Genomic DNA, 13,028 nt, shown 5'->3' on the forward strand with positions numbered 1-13,028 from the left:
ATGCAGCAGAAAGAATGCAACAGAAAGAAAGAAAGAAAGAAAGAAAGAAAGAAAGAAAGAAAGAAAAAAGAAAGAAGGAAGGAAATGCAGCAGATGGAAAGAAAAAATGCGAAAGAAAGAAAGAAAGAAAAAAGAAAGAAAGAAAGAAGGAAGGAAATGCAGCAGAAGGAAAGAAAAAATGTGAACGAAAGAAAGAAAGAAAGAAAAAAGAAAGAAGGAAGGAAATGCAGCAGAAGGAAATAAAGAAATAAAGAAAAATAACTATCTCTAACTTCCTGAAATCAGGGCCTTTTGGCGATCAAAAACACAAAGATGAGAAGTGAAGTATAGATGACAGACTGTAAAAGGAGCAGAAGCAATAAAGGACAGAGGAAAAGAAGAGAGCGAAAAACAGCTTTATTTAGAGGCAAATGTCAAGCTCAGCAGAAAAGCGTGCATCAGAAACATCAGAAAGACAAAACCATGAAGAAATGATTCACCAACACAAGTAAAGAATCACTCCACAGCGCTGAGTACGAAAAGAAAGGAAACACAGAAAGAAATGAGAGTCGAGAATGAATCAAGGCAACACTTGATGAAGAATATTGAATTATTTAAGAGCCATGTAGAGTGTACTGACAGCTCCATTGTTTCAAATCTACTCTAAAGTTGTTTAGAGAAACAGAGTCTTTAATCCTCAGTTTATGTAACAGCACAAAACTTCATTTGACCTCCTCCTCCTCAGTCGCGGATAAAACAGGCCTTCAAGTAACTCAGCAAAGCCAAACTTCCCTGGGTGAGTACACGTATGAGAAATCACTGACAGTCAAGTAAAAATCTACATCAGGCTCATCAGGTAGTGAGGTACAGAGCCACAGAACGTAACAGAAACTAGCCTAGATTAGGGAGGATTCATGGACAGGAGAGGAAAGTGCTGCAGAGGAACGACACAGGAAAGAGGATCAAAAGTGAGAAGATGAGAGAGGTAGAATGTTAGAGAAAAAAAAGTCCAACTACATCCAGACACTGGTGTCACAGCTGTCTCTGGGTACAGTATTGCTGCATAACACGCACGCACACACACACACACACACACACACACACACACAGATGTAGTAAATAACTGTTGTTGGAACAAAATGTTCTTGTTTTTTTTTTTGCACAGTTTGACCCATGAAAACTTGACAAATCCCACATACAAATCACAAGAGTCTTCCTCACACAGTGACCTCCAGTAATCACCCTTTCAATTCAGAATCAGTATATATTACATAACTATCTCTAGAGCAGTATTTACAACATCAGTCTGTTCAGTCTCTCTGAGTGAGGCAGAGACGAAGGCTGCGATGGGGACAGGAGGGCGAAACCATGTCTCACGACCTGTCCTCCTGCGGCGTCCATGTGGGAGCCAAATCCCAGAGTTCAACAGAGACAAGCCCGTCCTCCCCCCACAGCCGGGTGACTCAGTATGGGGTGAACCTGTTGTATCCTCCTCTGTACAAACTGGCCTGGTGACAGAAGCAGAATGCCAGGTGTCAGCACAAATGGAGCAGCGTGACTCTCAACAGAGGCTGTGTATGTTTAGACTGGGCTCACCATTGTGCCAACGCCATATGTCGTCGTTGGTCCGACGGAGTGGTGGTAAGGGTCTGCAGTTGTGGTATACACCCGCCCGTATCTGGACAATGAGACGCAGATGTTAATGCCACATGTGTCACATTAGAAGCACCAAGGCTGTGGACACGAGGGTAATCCCACAGCAAACGCATGCCATGTGTTGTCCCGCTAATGCACAATAAAAAATAAATGTAATAAAACTGATTATTGACTTAATCCAGTTTATAAATTCATTATTTCTAAAACCCCAAAAATTACTGGAAATACTCGAGGCTTTGGGCGACACATTTTCTTAACTGACGTAAATTTCCAGAAAAAGGCTTAAGCACTTTTTTTTTAAACACTGTATTCACTTGTACTTTGTTTCCTCTGATAAACTTTTTGAGCTTTAATTGTTATACAGAACACTGCATGGAGAGGAGAACATTTTCATATTAATAAAAATCAATGTGTGAGAATGTAACTCCTCTTGTACAAAATTACTTTTGCTGCTTTAAACTCTCATACTCTGGAGCTTAGAACTTTCAAATATTTGAATATCATGCCTCGAGCACACTGTATTTTTGGCATTTCCCTATTAAAGTGTCTTGATTTACACTTCCTGCATATGCACCACTCATGGTATAGAGTATTTATAAGGCATGTAATGTATATTTGTTTGGTTTAGATCATTTAAAAAATGATACAAGGGCAGGTTCTCCCGTGTGTGCATGGCTTTTCTCCGGTTTCCTCCCACAGTCCAAAAACATACAGATTTAGGGATTAGGCAAAGTGGACACTCTAAATTGTCTTTATGTCTCCCTGTGATGGACTGTGATCTGTGCAGGGCAACCCTCATGTGGTAGAATGAATATGCAAAAAGCTTCTTGTCTCATGTGAGTGGATTGAAAATGTTACTAAATAATAATAAAACAAATATATAAAAGCTATAATTAATAACTGTGTGTGTGTGTGTACCCATCACTGTAGGTCGCCGTGGCAGCAGTTGCTGACTGAGCCACTCTGTAAGCTGCTGGATAGCCGCCCTGAATGGACACAACATAAAGTGAGATACAGTAAATATTGACGTTTATCTCTGTTTTCAGACAGCAGTGTGAGAAAAGTGCAGACACTTACATAGACTTCTGCTCCGTACAGACCATCCTGATATACAACCCTGAAACAGATCATCACAAAAATCATATTTTTTTTATATTTTTTGCAGTGAATTAACTAAATGTCGTCCTGGCTCTATAGGACACAGACTCTTACCCAGGATAAGCAGGTACAGCAGTAGGTGTGGCTGCAGCCGAGCGAATCGTGTTGTACACGGCTCGACCTCGACCTCGCAAAGCAGAGCCCCGATAGGCCAAGGTGGGAGTCGCTACAGGGTACGGGAAACTGGCAACTGAGGGGAAGGGGAACGAGTGGGGAGCTTCAATTACAAAAGGGTAAATTATATGTCATATTTGATATGAAACTGTGTGCTACTGATGAACCTGGGAGTTTCTAACCTGTGTAGAGCTCAGGTGCATACATTGCTCCCATGACAGGGTTGATCTTCCAGCCAGAAGCTGCACACAACAAAGAACAGAAAACAACAGATTTAATGAGGAACTACAACTTCCCAGAATCCCTCATTCTGTGCAATTTTAGTGTCAATTATATTCAAACCACTATCGCATCCAAACATCGCTCTGTGTTTCTCAGTTAGATCTTATGTCCAGTGACATCCCTGTGCTGCACACAGGAAGTGATTTGTTTTATGTAAAGCCAGATGGAGGCAACAGCAACATTGTGCTAGTAAAGTGAGACACCTGCACACAGGTTAGAGTTTGACTGAAAACACCCACCAAAGGTTTCTGGAGTGAATTCTGCTGCTAAGTAACATGGACATATGCCTCTTGCCCCCGCCCGCCCCTGCACTGCTGTGTATACTCACAAATGCCCCCCTCAGTCAGGTCTGATAGTATTGCTTGACACAGCACACAAATAACATTACATAGAGGAAAAATCCCAGACTGAGCAGACGTTTCTTACTTGAAATGTCACCGTTCACCAGAGGCGTCTGGGGCTTCTTCGTCACCACTCTTGCTGTGGCATTATTCACCTGGTGAGAGAAAGGGAAAGGACACGAACCCTGTGATAAAATGCAGATTATGCAGAATTATGCAGAATATCAGTGTGCAAACCTGCAAATACCTCAATCTTTCTTCCTTCCACGATGGTTCCGTTGAGCTTCTCTCGTGCTCGGTCGGCCTCATTTGCGCTCTCGAATGTGACAAATCCAAAGCCCTTCAAGTTTGTATAATCACACTGTGAATCTTTTGTTTCTCCCATGTTGGTTTCCACTCTGATCATGTTTCTGTGAGACTCACCTTTGACCCCCTCTCATTGAAGATGATTTCTACATCAAGGATCTTGCCAAATTGCTGCAGGTGTTGGAAGGATTTAGGATTAAGTGCATATAAAAGCATCATCATTGCATTGCATTCACAGATAGACCCCAGGTGGCGCTCAAGCACCCTTTCCTCACTGATCAGCTAAGGGCCTCAAGACATTAAACACTAGAACAGGGGCCTGCAACCTTATTTTTTTTTTTTTTTTTTAGATCAAGGCAATAAATAAGGGTTTTAAAATTATGTGCATCACATCCAGTGTCTACATCAAATGCGATATTAAAAAAAACTTCCTGTGTTTGAAATATGGGAGGTCATTCCCGACGCTTGAATGAAGTAATGTGTACATGAAGAAGTACTTTTAATTTCATTACTTTGCCACAAACAATGGAAGGACTAGGTCTACATAATTCTGTGTTTTATTTTTCTTCTTCACTTTACAAAAAGTTGGGTTTATACACTATATATTATATTTGTATTAAAAAAAACTGTACACATGTTATTGTGTTAATTTTATCAGTCAATGGGTTTTGTGGCTCCAGGTTAATGTTATTTGAATGGAGAGGGGACAAAAATGGCTCTTTTTGGACAAAAGGTTGCAGACCCCTGCGCTAGAAGAGTCAAACTGAACTCTATTCCAGAATGCATTTGATCGTACACTGCTAAACTTTCAGAAACCTTACAAGTTTAGGCCTATTAAACATCAGTATGGTTGCTGAAATGAATAAATATGTATGTAACTACAAGATCTGATGACTTTTCCAGTTGATAGTTATGAGTGGGCGTCCTGTTTTCCACTGTGTTTTCCACTGTGCACACCACTGAATCTGTGTAAACTCTTCATTTGTCGTGTAAATGTAGGATGAACTTTTTACCCCAAACATCTGGCGGAGGTCTGGATCTCTGAAGCGGAACGGGATGTTGGAGACGTGGAGGCGTTTGGGCTGGGCCTTACCTGACCCCTCCTCCTCACTTCCACTTCCTGCTCCGCCTCCTGATGACACTGACACACTCAGGGACTGGGGGTCAGAGGTCTGGGGGGCCAGAGTATCCTCCTGACAGTGGGAAAGCATGGAAAAAAGGAGGAGGACGACGACCAAAAGAAGGAGGGAAGGTTGCAGGCACAAGGACAGAAGAAGAATGGGGGAAGAAGGGGACGAACGGACGCAACAGGAAGACGAAAAAGAAACAAATGGGATGAGACAGATGTGAAGAAAAATGGGGAGAGGCCATCAGTAGAAAAGCAAAGAAAGAAAGAGGGGAAAGAAATAGTCAAAATCAAATCAACCAGCAACAGAGCATTTCTGTTGTGTGTAAAAATTCAGTTGCGTAAGCATCACATGGCATTAGGCAAAGATGGTTTTCATAGTCAGGTGATCCACACCAAAATTCAAAGAGCATTCAGCAACCAGTGATCCTTCTCAGGCAAATGTGAGGAGGTGTGAAAAGAAAAAGACTCCATTTTAGTGAGGCGTCTTTAAATACATGCCTGAAGAAGAGTTTCAATAGTTACAATAAAACTAGGCTCACTCCAGCTGTGACAAAGAGTTACACTGAGTTAAAGTTCCCTTAAACAACAGGAAAAATAAGCACTCATGTTATCTTTATATACACATGTAAAACTGTTGTAATATTTCACCACATAAGACTGCTCCATGCAAAGAAATAGATCAATAAAAACAAAAACAAGGACTAATGTGCCAAAAACAAAACATTCACTATCCCACAATGCACCACGATGCTAGTGTGTGCGTCTACAGGTATGTGTCATCAACCATTGTGAAAACAAAGTTAAATCATTTTAAGGCAAATTAATAAGTCCAGACAAGAAATGAGAATGAAAATGAAAAGAAAGACAAAAAAAACAGCAAGTAATAATTAAAAAAAAAAAAAAAAAAAACAGTGAGGTTCAGCAAAGAGAGAAAGAGAGGGAGGGAAATTTGTATTAAAAAGATTAAAAAAAAAGATTTTTTTTTTCCCCACTGGGAAAAGTGCTGATGTGTGAAAAAGCCAAATTGAACAGAAAAGAGAATTGCAGTACTTGATTATTAGCATTCTAGTACCAAGAGGCAGATAAAGAGTGGAGAGGCCTCAGTGCAGCAGTGAAAGTCACATTAAACCACAGTAAACAAGGCAAAGAAGGTGTGCACAAAGCTTGGAACAGAAGAGGTGATAGGGAGGGGGGGAGGGGGCAAAAGGGGGCAGAGGTCTAAACTAAACAAGGGTCAGTTTTAGGTCACGGTGCTGCTTTTCTGCCAGAGGTTAAAGTTTATTTGTCAAGGGGCGTCATTAATGAGTGGGGGACTGATAGAAAGAGGCACAGAGACAAACGCACACAGGCCACTATAGTACACTACAGACTGGCTGCAGGTAAACATCACATCCACCCACAAACACACAGACACAGACACAGGCTGGAGTGGAGGGGGAGTGGGAGACAGGAAGAGAGGGTTGAGTTGGGCAGTGGTGTCAAGTCACGATGCAGATTTGTGTTTCTGGACCTGAGCGATATCTCAGAGGGGAGAGGGGCTCATCTGGTCAGCCGCCCCCCTTTCAACCCCTCCCTCCACGGCGATGGCTCAACTTTCCCCGAAAATCAGCACGGACCAGAGTATGTCAGGGGCTCTAGTAATAGAATATATAGACGGGGCCACAAAACACCATGTATGAGAGGAGGAAGAGAGAGAGAGCTGGGCTTCAGCAGCATCACTGCCACACACACACACACACACACACTTCTGTCCTCATCAGCGGGTCATTTACTGCACGATTCAGGCGTTAAGTTAACTGCAAAACAACTTCAACTTAATTTAACAACTTAAAGTGAAGTGTTATTTTGTGAAAAATCAACACATTAACAGACATTAAGTCTTTTTTCTGGAATTTACAAAAAAGTAAAGACAAATTCAAATACAAGAAAAAATACAACTTGAAAGTGTTAACGTTATAGTGCACATACTGATTCATTCATTAGTAACAGCTACACTTTGAAAAACATCAAATTAATCATTCTATTGTATATAAACTGTATATATTATGCATAGTAATTGATGTCAACAAATAAATGTAGTGGAGGAAAAACCTATAGACTGTTCTTAAATTACTGACTTTACGTTACAGAACTGCATTAATCTCTTATGTTAATTCCCTTTAATCCATCTAAACAAACAAACTTGTCATGACATCATTCCTACACCTCGGTGTAAACCATCCGTACCAACACAAACTGTCACTGCTGTAACGTGATCTGTTTTATTGGCAGCTAAATAAGACACGGGGGAGAAGGAGAAGTGGGGATTCATTTTCAACAACAAATCCCCTCTCAGCTGTCCCCCCCACCATCCCTTACTTTGAGTGTGAGCAGCATTCCCTTACATGGACACAGCAGTGGAGGTGGGGCTCTAAATATAGAAGGAAACTCTATCTGGACATGTCCCTCTGATGGGACATATGGACAGACTACCTGTCACAGCAGAGATTCGTGTCACATTCACATCTGGAAGATCATTTTGTGTTTGAACATGAAGTGCTTCCATCATTTGAATTGCACACACACACACACACACACACACTGTTCTTACCGCGACACTGGAGGTCAGAGTCTCGGCCCCATCGAGCTGAGGGCCCTGATAGACTCTCAGCTGGGGGTGTTCAGGGTATTCTGAGCCGGGGTGTGCAGAGCTAAAGTCCAGAGGAGGCAGTCTGCCCGCAGATGTTGGCGGGCCTTGACCTGGCGGCGGGTAAGAGGGGGGTTGGGCGTAGACCTGGGGCAGGGCCGGGTCGCCACTGCCAGGACCGGCCTCCTGGCTGGGCCCTCCCTGGAAACAACACAGAGAGGAGGGGAGGTTAGGAGAGTGTGACAGAGAGGTGTATCAAATAAAAAGCTCCTCAAATAAAGTAGGTCAAACTTTTCAGAACCTCTGTGCTCTGTTCAAATCCTCAATATGAACCATTGCCATCAACCCCACAGATCCAATGACTCACTGGTTCATAAAAAATAAACTTTCATTCAAGGTCAAATCATTTATTTATTTGTCTTTGCTGTGATTGTTTTGTGTGTGCGTGGTTAACTGTAGTGTCTCTCGTTGTGAGTCCGTTGTGTTACAAATGGAGTCATTATAATGTACTTAATTTCATCTACATTTGACATTTATTATAAATAAACATATGTACATGTGACATGTGAGAAAATCTGTGCATTATATAGACTGTCTTACTATTTTTTTTTTTATCACAACTTCATTTTATATAAAGCATTGCATAATATCAGTATAAATCTTGAGTAAAAAACATGGAAAATATTCTGAAAATGTATTTAGCGGCCCAAAAAACCATCTGTTATCCTGACCCAGTGTCCGGGAATGACTGATTTGGAGGATTCTGACACTGGCGTCAGACTTTTCCGGGGGATTAAGGCATCATTCTTTTTTTCAAACACAAACTTTGAAGTTTGAAATATTTTTGGATATTCAACAGTCACTTAAGTGGTGTAAAGTCATAGGAATCTTAGGATCCAGGAGGTTTTTGTTGCTCTGCCTGCAGGAGGAACTAACATTTAGAATGTGATATAATGTGAGGCCTCTGCTGCTTTAATTCTGTCAACGTCATAAAGAACCAGTCAATTGTAAATTTCTGAGAGTGAACTGATGTAATGTGATGATGATTAACTCTTACTAAAGCCACCTGAAACATGTCAATATGCTTCATAACCTTTGGCACAAATTCAGTTTAGAGTTCAAATTATTTAATCACCATCAGATTTGCTCAGTTGTAGATAGTTTTAAAAAGCCTCTTTTTACAGTACAATGTGACATCATATGTGAAATAAACAGCATGTTGCTGGAAAGCATTAGTAAGAACAAATACAGCTCATATTACAGTCCCGTACTAACAGTTGTGGTGATGAATTTGAAGGAGTGCTTTGAAAGCCTGATTAAAACCCTCATCACTCACATCTGGTCTAAAGCAGATCACATCTTTCATTAAGCAAGTTATGGTTTTAAAACAAATGCAAAGAGACCAAACGTTAACACCCTCCACTTACAGAAAGACAATCAAGCACAGAAACTTTAGTTAGTATGAGATAACAAGATGGAAACTGCACAGAATCCTTCACAGTCTCGACACATGGGTGAAGTGAAGTAGTAGATCTAAAAAGCATTGTCTTACCCCTTTACTGCATTCCTCAATCTGTGATGCATTGTCTAGCAACAGTCCCATGTTATAACGCCAGCTGACCACCCGCCCACTGCACCACTGTTCCACTCGGCCACCAATCAAATCAAATGATTGTCAGAGCAAAAAAGGGGCCGGGGAGGCTTTGCCAGCTGTGGTCATCTGTAACTGTCAATCACCTCACTGCACCCACACTCCACACTGCACCCCCACAAAGCCTCCAGACAGAGCCTTTTTCCTCCAGTTGTCCCTCAGTCTAACAGCACCATGATTGACAGGCCAACATGTTTCTTTTAATCATTATTTTACAGTCTCGGTTTTATCCCCAAATACGTCTGTTACATGAATGTAATGAGGATAGTTTTCAAATAACTGAATATGTATCTATGAAATAGTTTCTTTCTGAGATTTCTGCTGGAAGAAAGGGCATATTTATCCATTTAATGCTTTATATTAGTGACTTTGTGTTCAAATATTTAAGAATCACTTCATCTACATTAAGATACAACAACTAATGAGAAACAATTCCACCTTTTGGAATCACCCGTACTTTGATTTAACATATTTGATTTGATTTGATTTTGTGCAACTATATTTCGCTGTGGTACATTAATCTGTAAAATGCAGATTATTACCAACATGATACGTTTCTGACGTAATCAATAAGATTATTTACATGGAGAAAATATATATGTATTATTAAATACATACATCCTTGGAAATCCTCATTGAAACTATAATTTAGTTTTTTTTAAACTGTTTTTACAAAAATAATGCTTTAAACTCAAATTCACCAAATTTTAGCAGCAATTAATTTGGAATGTTGTGCTTCAACAAAAGTGGAGTGCTAAGTGATTTTTTTTTTTTTTAATAATCAAATATAGCACATCCTTTTAACTCTTCATGGAGTATTCTTCCATTGCACTGTGAATTATCTCCATTTAGATAAAGGATTAGAGGATCAGAGGAGCTCCGTCTCTACATCTTCATTCTGCCTTGCAAGCAAAATGCCACCACTTTGTCAGCCAGCGTCAGGATTTAAACTGCTCCCTTATAATTCAATCCTCTGTCAGCTCATAGTCTCATATATCTGTCCATACGCTGTTGCACTTCAGGGGTGTGAAACATATGAGATACACAGATGCTGGTACACAATATCTGGAGCAAGGAATACTGACTCTGTGTCAAACCATTTTGAGACAGTTTTTCTAAACTATGTACGTTTCCAGCTGGAACATGAGACTGGGATGGATTACAGAGTTGTCTTGTTCCTCCAGATGTAATATAACAGCAGGGATCTGATGTCATGCAAACAACACATCTGAACCTGTGTCAACCACTGAATTAAGAAGCAATGGTATACAAACCACTGACCACTGCAGTCTGTTTGTTCTGAGAATCTACTTACAACACAACACAAGTTGAAATGAATGTAAATAAATCTTTCCCCTTTCCCATCTTTCACAATAACAATAGATTGTCTAATGTTGTGACTCAGCCTCTGTCATGGCTCAGTCCAGTTAAACATTTGCTGGGTAATGTTTCCAACACAAACTTTCGTCTGAAGCCTGTTTATCTCAGAAATAAGTGATGCTGGACTGTGTCAAGTCTCGCGCTCATAGATATGTGCTAAAGGAGTGATGATCAGTTAGATATCAGTAACAGACATCCGCTCTGGCTTTGTATTCTCACACTGTCAGCAGGCAGAGACACCGTGTCCTCATCTCCTCCTCCTCCTCCTCCTCCTCGCAGGCTTTTTTTCATGTCCATTTGTTCCCCCTTTTTCTCGTCTCCCTCCTCAGCTGTCAGCTCGTGGTCAGAGGTCAACGGCTCTGAGCCAGGTGCACGCTGGGACAGCTGCCACCGGATTTACACACAGACAGACGACACGCACTGCAGATGTGTCGTTATAGTGCCAACCAACTTACAAATGCTACTAACCCAGATCCTATTCAATGAGAGTAGGGACTTTTCAGCCATTTCCTTTACTCCAGGTCTACCTAAATATGTTGATTCATTTGTATCCTCTACTCCTCTAGAATATTCAAATACACTAAAGAAGATGGTGTACTTCAATCTTTCAAACTCTCAACTCTTTTTCTCCAATTCATCTTCAGAAACACAAGATTTTACTAGAGTGCTATAAAGTCCTCAGTTATTTGGTACATTTAACAGAATCATTTAATAAACATTGTGTAGATTAGGTACAATACTTCTGTGCCTGAGCTGACATGTGTCCGGCCTGATCATGACAGGTCATAAAAGCACGATCCTACTTGGATGTTTTTGGTTCAAATCACCACCAAAGAACACTTTTCTTTTTTTTAACGTTTCCAAAAATATCCGACGTATCACAGAAGAACGGTACAGGTAAAAGCATAAGAGGCAGGTTTCAAGCCTATTTTAAGTGCCGTTGACGGAGGAAAACAAGGAAGGTGACAGGCTCTCCTGCTGTGATTATCTGCTCAGGAGCGGAAGGCTAAAAATACAGCTGGTGAGAAGCACAGAGGCAAGGTAGAGAGATACCAGAAGCAACGTGGCATTAATGGTATGTCAGGGACACTTAGACACACACACACACACACACTGCTGGCATCACTGAGACAAGAGGACCAAAGATAACCCCTCACATGTCCATAGTCTTAAATAAATACAATCCGTCACAGTCAGTGTACTTTGTTCCTTCAGGCCTTTTTGAATTAGGCCTCATGCTCTTTTCTCCTCTACTCTTTTAGGTCACTAAAACTTAAACAATACATCAGCTAAATATGTTAGTTATAAGACGTAATTCATTGAGTCAAGGAGATAAAGGCCATTTGCCTTTTTATTTTCTTTCGTAGTAGTTGGGGATGTATTTGTATTTGTATTAATAGTTATTTCCTATGCTGCCATTTTTAATTGACACTCATTATTTAAAAAAAAAATTCAGAAGTATGGCAAGAAAGTAAACAGGTTAGATTACTCATCTTATTACATTTGTTGAAGACATTTTATCATGTCAGGAGTCTTGGAGTTGGAAAAACAACTGTTGCCACCACAATTCATTCATCTATGGATTTCAGTCATTTATTCACATCATGGCATATGTAGTTTCTACGTACCTTTTCCTGGATCCTAAGAGACAGACTCTAAAATACACCAGGTGACTGACAGGCTGTGGGCATATGCAGATAAACACCGAAGTGCAATTTTGGAGTTTCACAGAGCAAATGAAGAGAGTTTTTACCTGAACTAGGCTGGGGTAGCATGTGGTTGTCTGTGGGTAGACAGGCAGTCCATAAGGCTGGAGAATCACAGTGGGTGAGGAGAGCATAGCCCAAAAACTAAGCACAAGGAGACAGGGAACAGTGGAAGATGGGAGGAAGAGGAAAAGGAGAGTGGGGGAAAGGAAAGGGTTGATATGCACACAGGAGCGCAGCCAATCAGGCAGGGAAAACAGAAGAAAAATCCCAACAGGAGAAAACAGAAGATCCAAGAGGGTGAGCAGAAAGAGGTTTAAGAATCTGTTAAACCTCACAAACAAGTCAAATCTGAAAATGCCAAGACAGTTCCTCAAACAACCAATGTCCTCCCAGGAAAACACAGGATATCGAGCAGTGAAAGAGAAAGCAAGTGAGCTTCAGTGTTTCCATCAGTTGATCATGCTGCCTGACAGACAGAAACACATGCTCAGGGTCCCATTTCAGAGTTATATAAATAGTCGCCCATGTCCTTCTGCCCGAGTTTACCACTTTACCTCCCTCACTCTAACACACGCTGACAGACAAGATATTCTTACAGCTTATTATACATGTTTTTGTTTTGTACAACAACACCCTCTTTAATGATTCTTCAGTAAAAGAGAAAAACATTCCTGAACTCAAAGAGTAAAGTTATACA

General features: G+C 40.8%; 1 protein-coding gene across 2 annotated transcripts; it reads right to left on the reverse strand.

Moving 5' to 3' along the window:
- Window positions 1-1,121: 1,121 nt before the first annotated feature.
- Window positions 1,122-12,761, reverse strand: rbfox1l (RNA binding fox-1 homolog 1, like). 2 transcript variants are annotated; one of them, XM_058648614.1, is made up of 12 exons: window positions 12,376-12,761; window positions 7,556-7,792; window positions 4,850-5,029; window positions 3,954-4,007; window positions 3,778-3,870; window positions 3,616-3,685; window positions 3,090-3,149; window positions 2,848-2,983; window positions 2,713-2,752; window positions 2,554-2,621; window positions 1,576-1,657; window positions 1,122-1,487 (listed from the first exon to the last, which is right to left on the reverse strand). In XM_058648614.1, the coding sequence occupies exons 1-12, from the start codon at window positions 12,460-12,462 to the stop codon at window positions 1,443-1,445; spliced, it is 1,152 nt and encodes a 383-aa protein (XP_058504597.1). In that variant the 5' UTR covers window positions 12,463-12,761; the 3' UTR covers window positions 1,122-1,442. The 2 variants fall into 2 exon arrangements, with proteins under 2 accessions (XP_058504597.1, XP_058504596.1); XM_058648613.1 differs by having other exon boundaries at window positions 2,848-3,010; window positions 12,376-12,760.
- Window positions 12,762-13,028: the final 267 nt, after the last annotated feature.

The sequence above is a fragment of the Solea solea genome, chromosome 13 (assembly GCF_958295425.1).
Source record: "Solea solea chromosome 13, fSolSol10.1, whole genome shotgun sequence".
NCBI classification, from domain to species: Eukaryota; Metazoa; Chordata; class Actinopteri; order Pleuronectiformes; family Soleidae; genus Solea; species Solea solea.